Raw genomic sequence first — 11,999 nt, forward strand, 5'->3', positions numbered from 1 at the left:
GAATTGTGTTATCCGTACTTATCATCTCTCCTTCGAACTTCCACTGATACAGCTGTAATTTAGTTTTCTGACTTACTTTCACTTTCAGCATGACTACAGAAAGCTAAACAAACTTAACTACAGACTAGTCACCACTAATGTGAAAGGCCCTTGACCTCATTCCTTCAAAGACTAATGGATTAATTTTGTCAACCTATTTAAGGGTGCAACATTCTAATAAGTAAATACGACAGACCACAACAGGGTTTAGGGGCTTACATTTAGTCTCCGATTTCAAATATTCATATTTAAGTTATTTTCCAGGAACTAAAATTTCTTTGACTTTGTAAAAATACTTCTGTCACTCAGTTTAAGAACAGCTAGGCTTATTTAGGGAAATGAGAAATTAGAACTTTTTGATCTTCAACTGCCCCAAACCATTTTCACATCAATGGCGTGTACTTTATGAAGTCAATAAGAAGTAAAGTTGTACCTGTGCTTAATTAAGCACCACGGTATGAAAATGTAAGGGGTAGTGGAGGCACAGCTCGACGCATTCTTAAGCTCGCCGCTTGACAGTTGTGAAAGATCACCTTCAGGAATCACTTCACTCCCCGGAGAGAAATCTCCCGGTACCCATTCGTTATGAGCTATGAACAGAGTAGTCCGCCACCAGAGCACATCTCAACGCAGGGCATAAGAGAAATCTCTACCTCTGCCTAGAATCGAACCCCTGCCACCCATCCCGTAGTCCAGATACAATAGTAATAACGTGCGAAGTTAAGTTTACTCTTCTGGCGTACGTCACGATGTACCGAGTAGTATTCATTTCCATGCGAGAAGCCTCAGGTTCATATATCGGCCGCTAGACTCAGGTTATTTGTGCTCTTCCTCAGTCCCTCCAGAAGAAATTCCGGGAAAGTACTTGTACACGTAATTGGACCACCGCAGCTCAGTCAGTACAGTGACTAGGTTACGGGTCGGAGAGCCGGTGCACATTTCCAGAGGAAGCAAAGAATCTTCTCTTCTGTCTGAGCTGCTCCCAGCCTCCTCTACAATTGGTACCGGCGACTTCTTTATCGGAGTTACAACGGCCGAAGCGTGAAGCTGACTACTGATCAAGAACATAGTGTTATATTTCCACTAACCCACACACCTTCATGACGCGCCGCTAAATTAATTAAGCACTGTGATGTATTAAACTTAACTTACTGTTTTTTTGACATTTTTTTTTGGGGGGGGGGGATTCTTGGCGTGGGGTGAGACTGACTCCACTTGTTATATCGGCCACTAACTGGCCATTGCACCAGTCCCAGAAGATAGATGGTGAGTATGCTGCAGTCGGTGGTATGAGAATTTGCGAGAAAAAATAGAAATACTCGGAGAAAGCCTGCCCCAGTGCATCTTTGTCCACCACAACATGACCTGACCTGGGCTCCAAACCGGGCCGCCGCGGTGGGAAGCCGGCGACTAACCGCCTGAGCTATGGCACGGCCTTTTGTATCACAATTCATTATTTACTATTCATGTCACTCCTCGACACTGTAGGTGTATAAGTGCTACTGACACCGTCATTAAATAAATACATAAATTCGTCACACGGAATGCATCTTGCAATGTCTGACGTGCTTCCCCCCTCCCCCTAATCCCAAGTGTTCTACCGCTTTGCTCAATGACTTAGACCTAGGAACATCTCTGTAACACGTGGATGTATTGTCCGGAGGGTTAAGGAAGATAGACTGTACATGAAATAATTTGTTAAATTCCCTTCAAACTATTCAAAACTTATGTGACATACTTGTGACCCACGCACCATCCAGAACTAGAGTCCTACCTGAATAATCACCAAGAACTGTCTGCAGGTTCTTCAGGAACATTGACGATGACGGGAGCAAGGCGCTGAATTTGGAAGAGTTCACAGAAGGGATGAAGGAGGCTGGCATGGAACTCACGGACGAGGAGATCCGGGAACTCTTTACCCGTTTCGACACGGATCAGAGTGGCAGCATAAACATGGAAGAGTTTTTGGTCGCAATTAGGGTAAGGCTCAACATCAACAATCCTTCCCTTCCCTCCCCTCGGCGCTCCAGCTCAGGGTGAGCTTTGGTCTCATGAACAATCTGCCCCGTTCTTCTCTACATCCATCCGAGGCTGATTATCTGGTTTCTGAACAATTTAGTTTTTAAGGTGTGAGGTTGTTAGCCTCACGCCCAACCCCCAGCCTGGTGTGTCCCACATTGTCTGGCTCCTACCCCCTGACCTTTCCGGCATGGGTGACCCTACCAGTAGCTACGCTATCGCCGGCAGAACTCCCAGGGTCTCAGGAGCGCTCAAACCCCACCACTACTGTAAGGTGGAGACACCATCGGTGGGGAAGGCTCAACAATCATGACCTGAATTCATACAGTGGTTTTCGTGTAGCTTGGCAGGTGTACACGGACGTTTCGGAGGAACATGTCGCCTCTAACTGTCAGGCTACACGGTTAGTGACCCAGAACAGTGTGATACGAATCTACATCGTCGTGATGACCTCAGAAGTCATCATATAGTGAAGTTATTTCCAGAAGTATCGGCTAAAATTCCTGCAATGCCTTCTGCGCACTTGAAGCTATTAAAGCTGCTATTCTTTCTAATTCTTAACTTTAATTAACATGGGAGTCGGGATAGCGTAGTTGGTATAGCGACTGGCTACAGGCTGGACTACGGAGTAGTCAGAGTTCAAGCCCCGGTTGAGTCAATAATTTTCTCTTCTCCACGTCGTTCAGCCTGGCTCTGGGTCCACCCAACCTCATATCCAATGGGCACCGGGGGCTCTTTCCCCGGGGGTAAAGCGGCCGGGGCGTGAAGCTGACAAGTCACCTCCAACTAGTGCCGAAGTATTGTCTTCGCTCGCTCGGAAGCCGGGAGAGTGGGTTCGAATCCCATACTAGGCACGGATGTTTGGTATACTCGTATGTATGTGTTTATTCTGTGTTTAGGTAGAGGCCTTGCGACGAACTGATCACTCGTCCAAGGAGTCCTACCGTCTATAAAATGATCTGGAAACTGAAAATCAGAGGCCAGGACTCAAGGAAGCTGTAGACTCATTGAAAAAAGAACAACAAAAAAGAAACGCAAACTTGACCTGGAACTGAAATGGTACACACTACTTACAGTGTATGGTGTTGTGTCTTACAGTATGCTCTTAATATATTGTGCACAGTTATGCCTTTTACGTGTTCAGGCACCAAAAATACAGATAGACTGTTCGTTTATGGGGTTCAAGATGGGAATACGTGTGTGTTGATGCTTAATTACGATTTTCAAAATGGAAGTATTGTGCAGCACAGAGTATTTACCAAAATCTTCTAGAGGTTGCCTTACATCGGTTCATTTCCTGAAGTTTCTACTTGAGTATGCGTCGGACATCAAAATACAGTGCGATTTCCGTGTTTCCGTGGCCTATAAATTTCAAACCGGAAAGATATATTTCGGGACAGTGAACAAAAAACAATCCAAAAGAAACAAAGTTTGTTTTGATTCGTTTTTGTTGGTATTGCTACATGTTCCAACCCTTTCCTTGGGTCATCTTCAGGTGTGGCACGAACCCTATAGCTCCCGAATCGCGTCATTAATTAGTATGCATTTATATTGTGTCTGTATGATTATTCTATATTGACAGTAATATCTTAATTTTCAAATGTGGTTCAAATATAATTACAACTAGACATTAAACTTGATATTAAATTGATAAAAAATAAAATTACAATTAAGATTATATGAGGGGCAGTCAAATGAAAACGGGTCAGAAGGCAAACATATTAAAGAACATTTCTTACCTCAAAAGTAATCTGCAAAATTGTTAATATATTTATCCCACTGGGAGATAAGACGGTCAATCCCATCCTTGAAAAAGCTTGTGGACTATCTACAGAGCCACATCTTTACCCAGCCACACACGTCTTCATCCGATGCAAACCGATGTCCATGATTGTCTCTCTTCAGGTCTCCAAAAAATGTGAAAATCACATGGGGAGAGATCTTGGCTGTAGGGGGGATGTTGAAGCACTTCCAAACCGAATCTTTGTAGTGTATTCCTCACAGAGTTGGCAGTGTGGGGGCGCCCATTATCATAAAGAAGGATAATGCCGTTCGTTAGCATTGCAGGGCGTTTTGACTTTATGGCACATCTCAGTTTCTGCAAAGTCTTCATAGTGTTGTGCACTGATTGTAGCCCTATGCTCGAGAAATTTGACAAGTAGAGGGCCCTTGCAGTTGAAGAAGAATGTCGTCATCATCACTTTCNTCAATTTCTGCAAAGTGTCTTCATAGCGCTGTGCACTGATTGGGCCCCATGCTCGAGAAATTCGACAGAGGGCCCTTTCAGTCGAAGAAGAACGTCAGCATCACTTTACCGGAACTTGTGTGTACGGCTTCGGATTAATTCGGTGGGGGAGAATTCACGTGTTTCCACTGTTGGCTCTGCCGTTTGCTCTCGGGTTCAAAATGGTGGCACCAAGTTTCTTCCTCATGGTATCATTGCAGTGATGCAGCCATTCTCTGAGTCTTTTGTTCCTCCGTGAGTTGATGTGGAACCCACTGCGCACAGATTTTGCGGTACAGCAGATGTTTTGTCACAGTGGCGTGTACGGAACCGTGACTTATTCCCATCAAAAGACTAATTTCTTCCTCAGCGATTCGTCGGTTTGCCCGGATATACCCATCCAACCCAGCAATAACATCAGGAGTGATGACACGATGAGCCTGTCCTGGGAGAGCAACATCTTGCAGTGACACACATCCCTCTCGCAATCTCTTATGCCACGCCAGCCTACGCGAACGTGACAAGCTGTGTTCGCCGTAAACAACAGACATGTGATGATGAATTTCTCGTCCTCCTACTCCTTCAGCAGTCAAAAAGCGCACTACACTTCGCTGTTCTTCTTTACCTGCCTCCATTACTGATGTTGGAGGACCACATGTAGCGCTAACCTTACTTCCAGCACAATAAACAAACGTCTAGTGTGCAAGTGCACGTTGTCACTGTGCTTTCCCGAGTCCCCACCAGATGTTCGTACCGTAAGCAGATTCCAATGTTACCAACTTGCGCGCCGTGTGAGTTATACGTGGTGACCCGTTTTCATTTGGCTACCCCATTATAATTAAAATGGCTATTAAGGTATTGATAGCGCATATTACAAATTGTATTTAAGCCTTGTGTCTGCTAAATATCGTGTGTGTGGTTTTTATTGCTCCGCTATGGTAGTTATTTTGTGCTGTTGGGTAACTGATTTCTTCAGAATATAGGACGTGCTGGTTTTTTAAGCAATTTAGAAGCTAAATAGTATTCACGTACACCTGAAGGTGACCCAAGAAAAGGGTCGAAACTTGTAGCGTTACCACCAACAATGAATACAGCAGTGTCTATTTTGTTTATTTTTGGTTATTTGTTGTGCGATTGTCCCAAATTGTATCTCTTCGTGACACAACAGGATGCATATCATAAAGATTATCAAACCGGATACAACAATGCTACAGTTGTATCTGTTACCCCAGTTGGAAGATCATCAACAAAATATGGTGTTCCAGGAAGATGTTGCACCCCTCACATTGGGCCTGTATTGTCCGAGAATTTCTTTACATGAATTTTTCTGGGTGCTGGGTTGGGCGTGATGGACCAATTCCGTGGCCTCCGAGCTCACCCTACATTACGCCGCTTGATGTCTTCCTGTGGGGATATGTTAAGGACATTGTTTACAAGATTCCTGTGACCTCCCTCGATGAACTGAAACTCAGAATTGTTGCTGCGATCGAAACAGTTACACTGCAAATGCTGGAGAACATTTGGAGGGAAACTGGACATCTTATGTGACACGAACGGCGCGTACGTTGAATTTGTTTAGCATTCTGCAGTATTCATTCTATAGCAAAACGCTTTTTCAGTTTCATATTCCATAAGCCGTTTTATTTTATTATTCCCGTTTTCGAAATTATGGGACACGGAAACCCTACAGTAATTTAAAATCACCCTATATATAGGCATATATATCATCCCTTCCCCAAAACGATGGACCCTTTGTAGTAGTACAGAACATTGGCCACCAAGATCTCCGGACTTCATCTCCCTAAATTTTTATCTNACTGATAGTATAAATTCAGCGAATGAAACCTTTATGTAAAAACCCGCGGACTTCTTTTCATTTGTTTAGAATTCCCGTAATGATGAATCCATAACCGTTGAATATTGGGCGTATGTTTTTGTAAAGTTCTTGAGTGAAAATGATCTAAGGTATAAGCTCGTGAAAGTAAGGAATAAAATCGTGAATCACTCTATATATGTAAATCTCAATAAGAACTTCAAATGAAGGGAAAATTTTCCCTTCAAATGCGTCTTGACTATGTAATCCCCCCCCCACAAAATCTAACAGGCTATCAGATATAGAAATATTTATAAGTTTGATAAATCCGACACATGGGATTTGTAAGGTTAAGAAAGACAACGAGTAACATGAATTAATACCAGACTATTTAAGGCATTAAAATATTTCACTAAAACATGGATGCATATTCCATTACCTTTGATTAGTTATATATGTCCAACAAGTAGGCCCCGTCGAGACTCCCACATTATCTAGACATTCGGCTCACAGATGGCGGTAAGGTTGTCAGCCTTACGCACCGGTTGCCCTTTACCCCCCTGGAAGATATCTCATAATCATTTATGTTAGTCTGAGTCGACTCCAGGGCCATAGTAAGGATTAGGTCAATTGAAAAAAATCCAATGACCTCATCGGGGATCGAATCCACGACCTTCCGGCTTGTAGCACAGTGTTTCAACCAACACTAAGCCATGCCTCATACAAATAGTCGTAGTACATTTAATGTTGCTGTCAATAAACTGTACCTAAATCATTATTTGAGGGTATGTCATCATTAAATGATGAGGTCATTGGATTTTTTTCAATTGACCTAATCCTTCCAGCCGCACTATGGCCCTGGGGTCGACTCAGCCTCTAACAGAGATGAGTGCCAGGAATTAATTAAATAATTTTCCTGGGGAGTAAAGCGCGGCCGGCGCGTAAGGCTGACAACCTTACCGCCATCTTTGAGCCGATTGTCTAGATAATGTGGGACCCTGAACGTCTCACAACCCTATGGGCCTTAACGGCATGTTACAGGGATAGCTTTACTTTTTACTTTACGTCATCATTAAATATTAACGTAGGTCATTATAACATCATTTGAATGTTACTGAACTCTGGCAAAAACGTCGCAATACTAGGGATCTCACAGAAGACACAGCACTTTCATTCCTTAAGTTGGCCTGCTCAAGGTATGCGTTAGACAAACAGTAACTCGGGTTAGACGGCGTTGAATGTTCTGAAGCTAGTGAATGAAGTAGGAAGATGTGTGAGGAAGCCGTCACGATCTACTTTGAGGAGCTATCTGCATTTGCATGGAAAAACCGAAGAAAAGCACAAATCTCAGTCAAAATAGCCAGTCTCTGGGAACTCCTGTGAACAAATCAGGAGTGCTCGCCACTCAGCAGCGTTATATTCACGATTTCCCTATATGACTGAGTAAAACTCTGGCGAATTCTCAATTGTTTTGGATGTATGCAGCTAATCTGATTCTGCTTTGTGTGTGATACAGCCACCGATGTCTGCATCTCGTCTCAAAGTGATCGGCGAGGCTTTCAAGAAGATGGACAACTCAGGGGATGGTGTGATTCTGCTGGACGACCTCAGAGGGGTGTACTCTGTGAAGCACCACCCCCGCTACATCAGCGGTGAGGAGTCGGAGGAAGAGATCCTTAACAAGTTCCTTAGCAACTTCGAGAAAGGTGGCACCGCCGGGGATGGCAAGGTACTCTTGCTTCTGGGTTATGACACCGTGTAGTCTGATAAAAGTTAAAAGGAATGGCCTGCCTCTGTACTTAATTAAGCGCCGTGCCATTCGGACATAGGGGAAAGTGGAAAGATAGCTGAATGCATAAATAAACCCAGGCACTAAATGTACGTAAAGCCTATCACAGTGGCCGCCGGTCTGAGGCACGAAATGTCTTCGCTCGCTCCAACACTGGGATTGTGGTTTCGAATCCCACTCAAGGCATGGGTGCCTCTCTGTCTTTATCCTGTATTCGTGTTTTTCTGTGTATGTAGTGACCTTGCGGCGGGCTGATGCCCCGTCCAAGAAGTCCTACCGGCTGTCTTAGGATTAAGAAACTGAAGTGATACAAAGCGTTTCACGGATGCCCTATGCTCCAAAGTGGGAGAAACAGGAAAATTCAAAATCATAGTCACATTGCGACTGACGGCCAATCAGTCAGTAAGTCTTTGTATCGCGCACCCTCCTGGGACTCATGACGAAATATTTATTACTGTTTGACAGTTACGGTCTTGTTTTTTGTGGGTGCCCTCTCTGACGAGAGGACGGGTCTGTCTTTTGTATATGCCGCTGGTCCTTGCCAGCGCAGTCCTTCTCGGGTCCGAGTCCTTTGGTACTCGAGACCATATATTACTGTCTCAAATTTGAGACTTCCTTTTTTGTCGCCTCCTACGACTCGCAGGGTCACGGTGGAGGGATAAGGACANACGGGTCAGCAACAGGAAAAAAAGAGACTATATGTACGGGAGTGGTCAGCTTCACCCCCCAGCCTATTTACCCCCGGGGGAAGAGACCCTGGTCACAACAGATAAGAGGCTAGTTGAGCCCCGAAAGCCGGTCTGAAGGCGACAATCGAACTGCGATTTCTCGGTCGTCCAGTCGCTCTACCGACTGAGCTGTCCCAGCTCCAGTGTACTCTGGTAGGTGTATAAAATTAAGGATGAGATGGATAAGGTGTATAGCACGCATAGAACAACAGACATGCCTACAAAGTTTACGGTTGGAACATCAGAAGGCCTTATGATCACGGTAATGAAAACTAGGGTTCGATATTCTTTTTTTTTTTAACTGAAGATGGACACAACAGTTTCCTCCGAAAGGTTGGTAACAATCTACCGAACAAGATGGTGCCACATGCCGGAAAGCAAATGGTCTCTACAGCCACCGCCATTAGAACTTCTGGCTTCCACAAAATGTGTAGTATTTATTGACTACCAGAACACATACTCGTATTACCTTCCAAAGGAGAACTTTACTGCATGGGCATAGTTAGGTAATTGGTTAGTTAGTTAGCAAGGTGGCTAGTTAATTAGTTAGTTACTTCGTTATATAGTTAGCTAGTTAATTAGATAGCTAGCTAGTTGGTTAGTAAGATAGCTAGCTAGTTAGGTATTTGGTTCTTTAGTTAGATAGTTAGCTAAATAGTTAGTTAGTAAGTTAGCTAGTTAGTTGGTTAGTAAGTTAGCCAGTTATTTACTTCGTTAGTTAGTTAGCTAGTTAATTAGATAGCTAGCTAGTTGGTTAGTAAGTTAGCTAGCTAGTTAGTCAGCTAGTTAGGTAGTTGGTTCGTTAGTTAGATAGATAGTTGGTTAGTTCGCTAAGTAGTTAGTTGGTTAGTAAGTTAGCTAGTTGGTTAGATAGCTGGTTAGTAAGTTAGCCAGTTAGTTTGCTTCGTTAGGTAGCTAGTTAGTTGGTTAGTAAGTTAGCTAGCTAGTTAATTAGCTACTTAGATAGTTGATTCGTTAGTTAGCTACTTAGTCAGTCAGGTAGCTAGTTAGATAGTTAGTTGGTTAGGTAGCTACTCAGTCGGTTAGTAAGTTAGCTAGATGGTTAGCTAACTAGTCAGTCAGTCAGTCTAGTAAGTAGGTATCATTTAGGAATGATAATGGAGGCAGAGCGTTCCTCTGAACCCTTGCTACCCAGGGGTGCCACAATCCAGAAGATTACAGGCCACTGTTGCTAACTATAAGCAGTCAAGATGCTGGGCCCTTATATCTTGTGTACTGTCACTGCACCCAATCCCTCGCTCCCACATCATATACTCCGTCTGGAACATCTCTGAGGGTGCGTCACACTTTATCTGGCAACATTACAGAAGAAAAGTCCCCCTGAGATATCCGGTGTGGTGACTTCAGTTTCCTTCTTGTTCTGAAAAGAGAATCGAACAACTTCCTGACGATGACATAACAATCTAAGTCAGCATCTGATAAAGACGCACCTTCAAGGACTTTATGTCTTGTTTTTAGCTAAAATTCCTTCCATAAAGTATGAACCAATCTGTTGAGGTCACCATGCTGTCTGTGTGCCCTCCCCTTACGTTTCAACTTTTCAGCCAGTTAATTAATATTCCTTAAACCTGACATGAACATTGTGCCACTGGAGATCACCACAACCTCATGCTTTTTATTCTCGTACAAATAATAACCCGAAAAAGGCGAACACGAAAATTTGTGAATTGGCAGTGACATTAAATTAATTTACCCAATACTTTTACGTTTGGTTATGCATATTTGCAGTCCATAGCATTCGCTGTTATCACAGCACAAGTTCTTGAAATCAATTTAAAATTGTCAGTGTTCTGACATATTTCGACATTCAGAGTGCCATCCTCAGGGGTACATACGTGATACTACAAAAGAAACTAGCTCAGGATTAGTTTCCGTGATTGTGCATAATTTTGGACCATTTGAAAAGAAACTTTTAACTGTTTTTCATACAACATTCAACATGTAAATAACATAATACTTTACAAACAACGTGTATGATAATTCCTGTATGCAGTTTCAAAGCCATGTAAGAAAAGCACATTGTTGATGGCATGTTGAATAGGCCACGGGGTTATTCCTGCTTAATTCTGAGCTTGCACATTGTACGAGCTCTACGTTGTGTATGTATGATATTGCCCTTAGCGTATTTGAACAACCCTGTGGCATATGCAACACGCCATCAACCATGTAGTTTCTTTCACGTCTTTGAAACACGAATCTTTGGATTGCCTACAGGAATTTCCATATATGTAACTTGTAAAGTATGGTGTTATTCATATTGTGGCATGTAGACCCGTTGCTCAGTAAAGACTATAAACAACGCCCGCTGCTAAACAACGGCCGTGGAATAAGCAAGTATACGGCAGCCGTTGTTGAATAACGGCTTCTCAAACAAGCATGTTCCCACGGCAATGATTGAACTACGACAGTGAGAAGCGGTGTTTTCTATGTGGTCCGTGCTGAGGGGTTATAAACGGGACATGTTTAGAGTTTTATCAGTCTCCCGTGTGGAGGCGGTGTCGAATAACTCTACCGTAGGCCTGCGAGCCGTAGGAGGCGATGAAATGGAAGCCTCGAAACTGAGGCAGTAAAATATGGTCACGAGTCCCACGGGACTCGGACCCGTGAATGACAGGGCTGGCAAGGGCTAGCAGCAATTGTAAACGACAGACCCGTTCTCTCATTAGAGGGAGAGCTCCACATCAACAAACACGCAACTGTTTGACAGTAATAAAAATCTGGTCGTAAGCCCCAGATGGATATTTTATTCCGAGACAGACTGGCCGACTGACCGTCGGCCGTAACATAAGACACAGACTCAGTTTAGTCAGTTGTGGGATATTCGCTAGCCTGTAAGGACGTAAGCAGAGGAAATAGTTAGGATCCGCTACCAGGAAACGGCTGGTGAAAACAAACTTAGAAGACTTAGTATGTGCTGTAGTGATTAAACGAGTGCATGAATTAGCCAGAGCGTTATAATTACTTGCAGTTACCATCCGTAAGTGGTCAGTAAATCTTATCATAAGTCCAAAACCCGTCTATAGTCACTCAGACACGTGACAAAATGTAAGTCAGTTTCATGAAAAATGCTTAAAAATACCTGTATCATTTTCTAAAATTATTTGCAAAAATTTGAGCTGGTTTCTTTTGTATGTACCCTTGAAGATGACAATGTGAATGTCGAAACATGTCAGGGCAATAATCAATTTAAACTAATTTCAAGAACATGTGTTATAACTGACTGTACTCTGATACTAAAGAGTGACATGTTCCAGAAATTATGTACGGTAATAAATCTCAGAATAATATAGAACTTCCGTGAAGGTGACCTTTTTGTGTGTGTGTGTGTGTGTGTGTGTGTGTGTGTAGAATGTAAGATAAGAGGAT

The 11,999-nt window shown here is 43.2% G+C and overlaps 1 protein-coding gene across 1 annotated transcript in view; it reads left to right on the top strand.

Moving 5' to 3' along the window:
- Positions 1–11,999, top strand: part of LOC111872135 (calcyphosin-like protein) — a 44,866-nt gene that overhangs the window by 24,240 nt on the left and 8,627 nt on the right. The window contains exons 3-4 of the mRNA XM_023865720.2: positions 1,842–2,019; positions 7,612–7,824. Of these exons, the coding sequence (XP_023721488.2) occupies positions 1,842–2,019; positions 7,612–7,824 (391 nt within the window). The remainder of the gene's footprint in view (positions 1–1,841; positions 2,020–7,611; positions 7,825–11,999) is intronic.

The sequence above is a fragment of the Cryptotermes secundus genome, unplaced genomic scaffold (assembly GCF_002891405.2).
Source record: "Cryptotermes secundus unplaced genomic scaffold, Csec_1.0 scaffold470, whole genome shotgun sequence".
Classification (NCBI taxonomy): Eukaryota; Metazoa; Arthropoda; class Insecta; order Blattodea; family Kalotermitidae; genus Cryptotermes; species Cryptotermes secundus.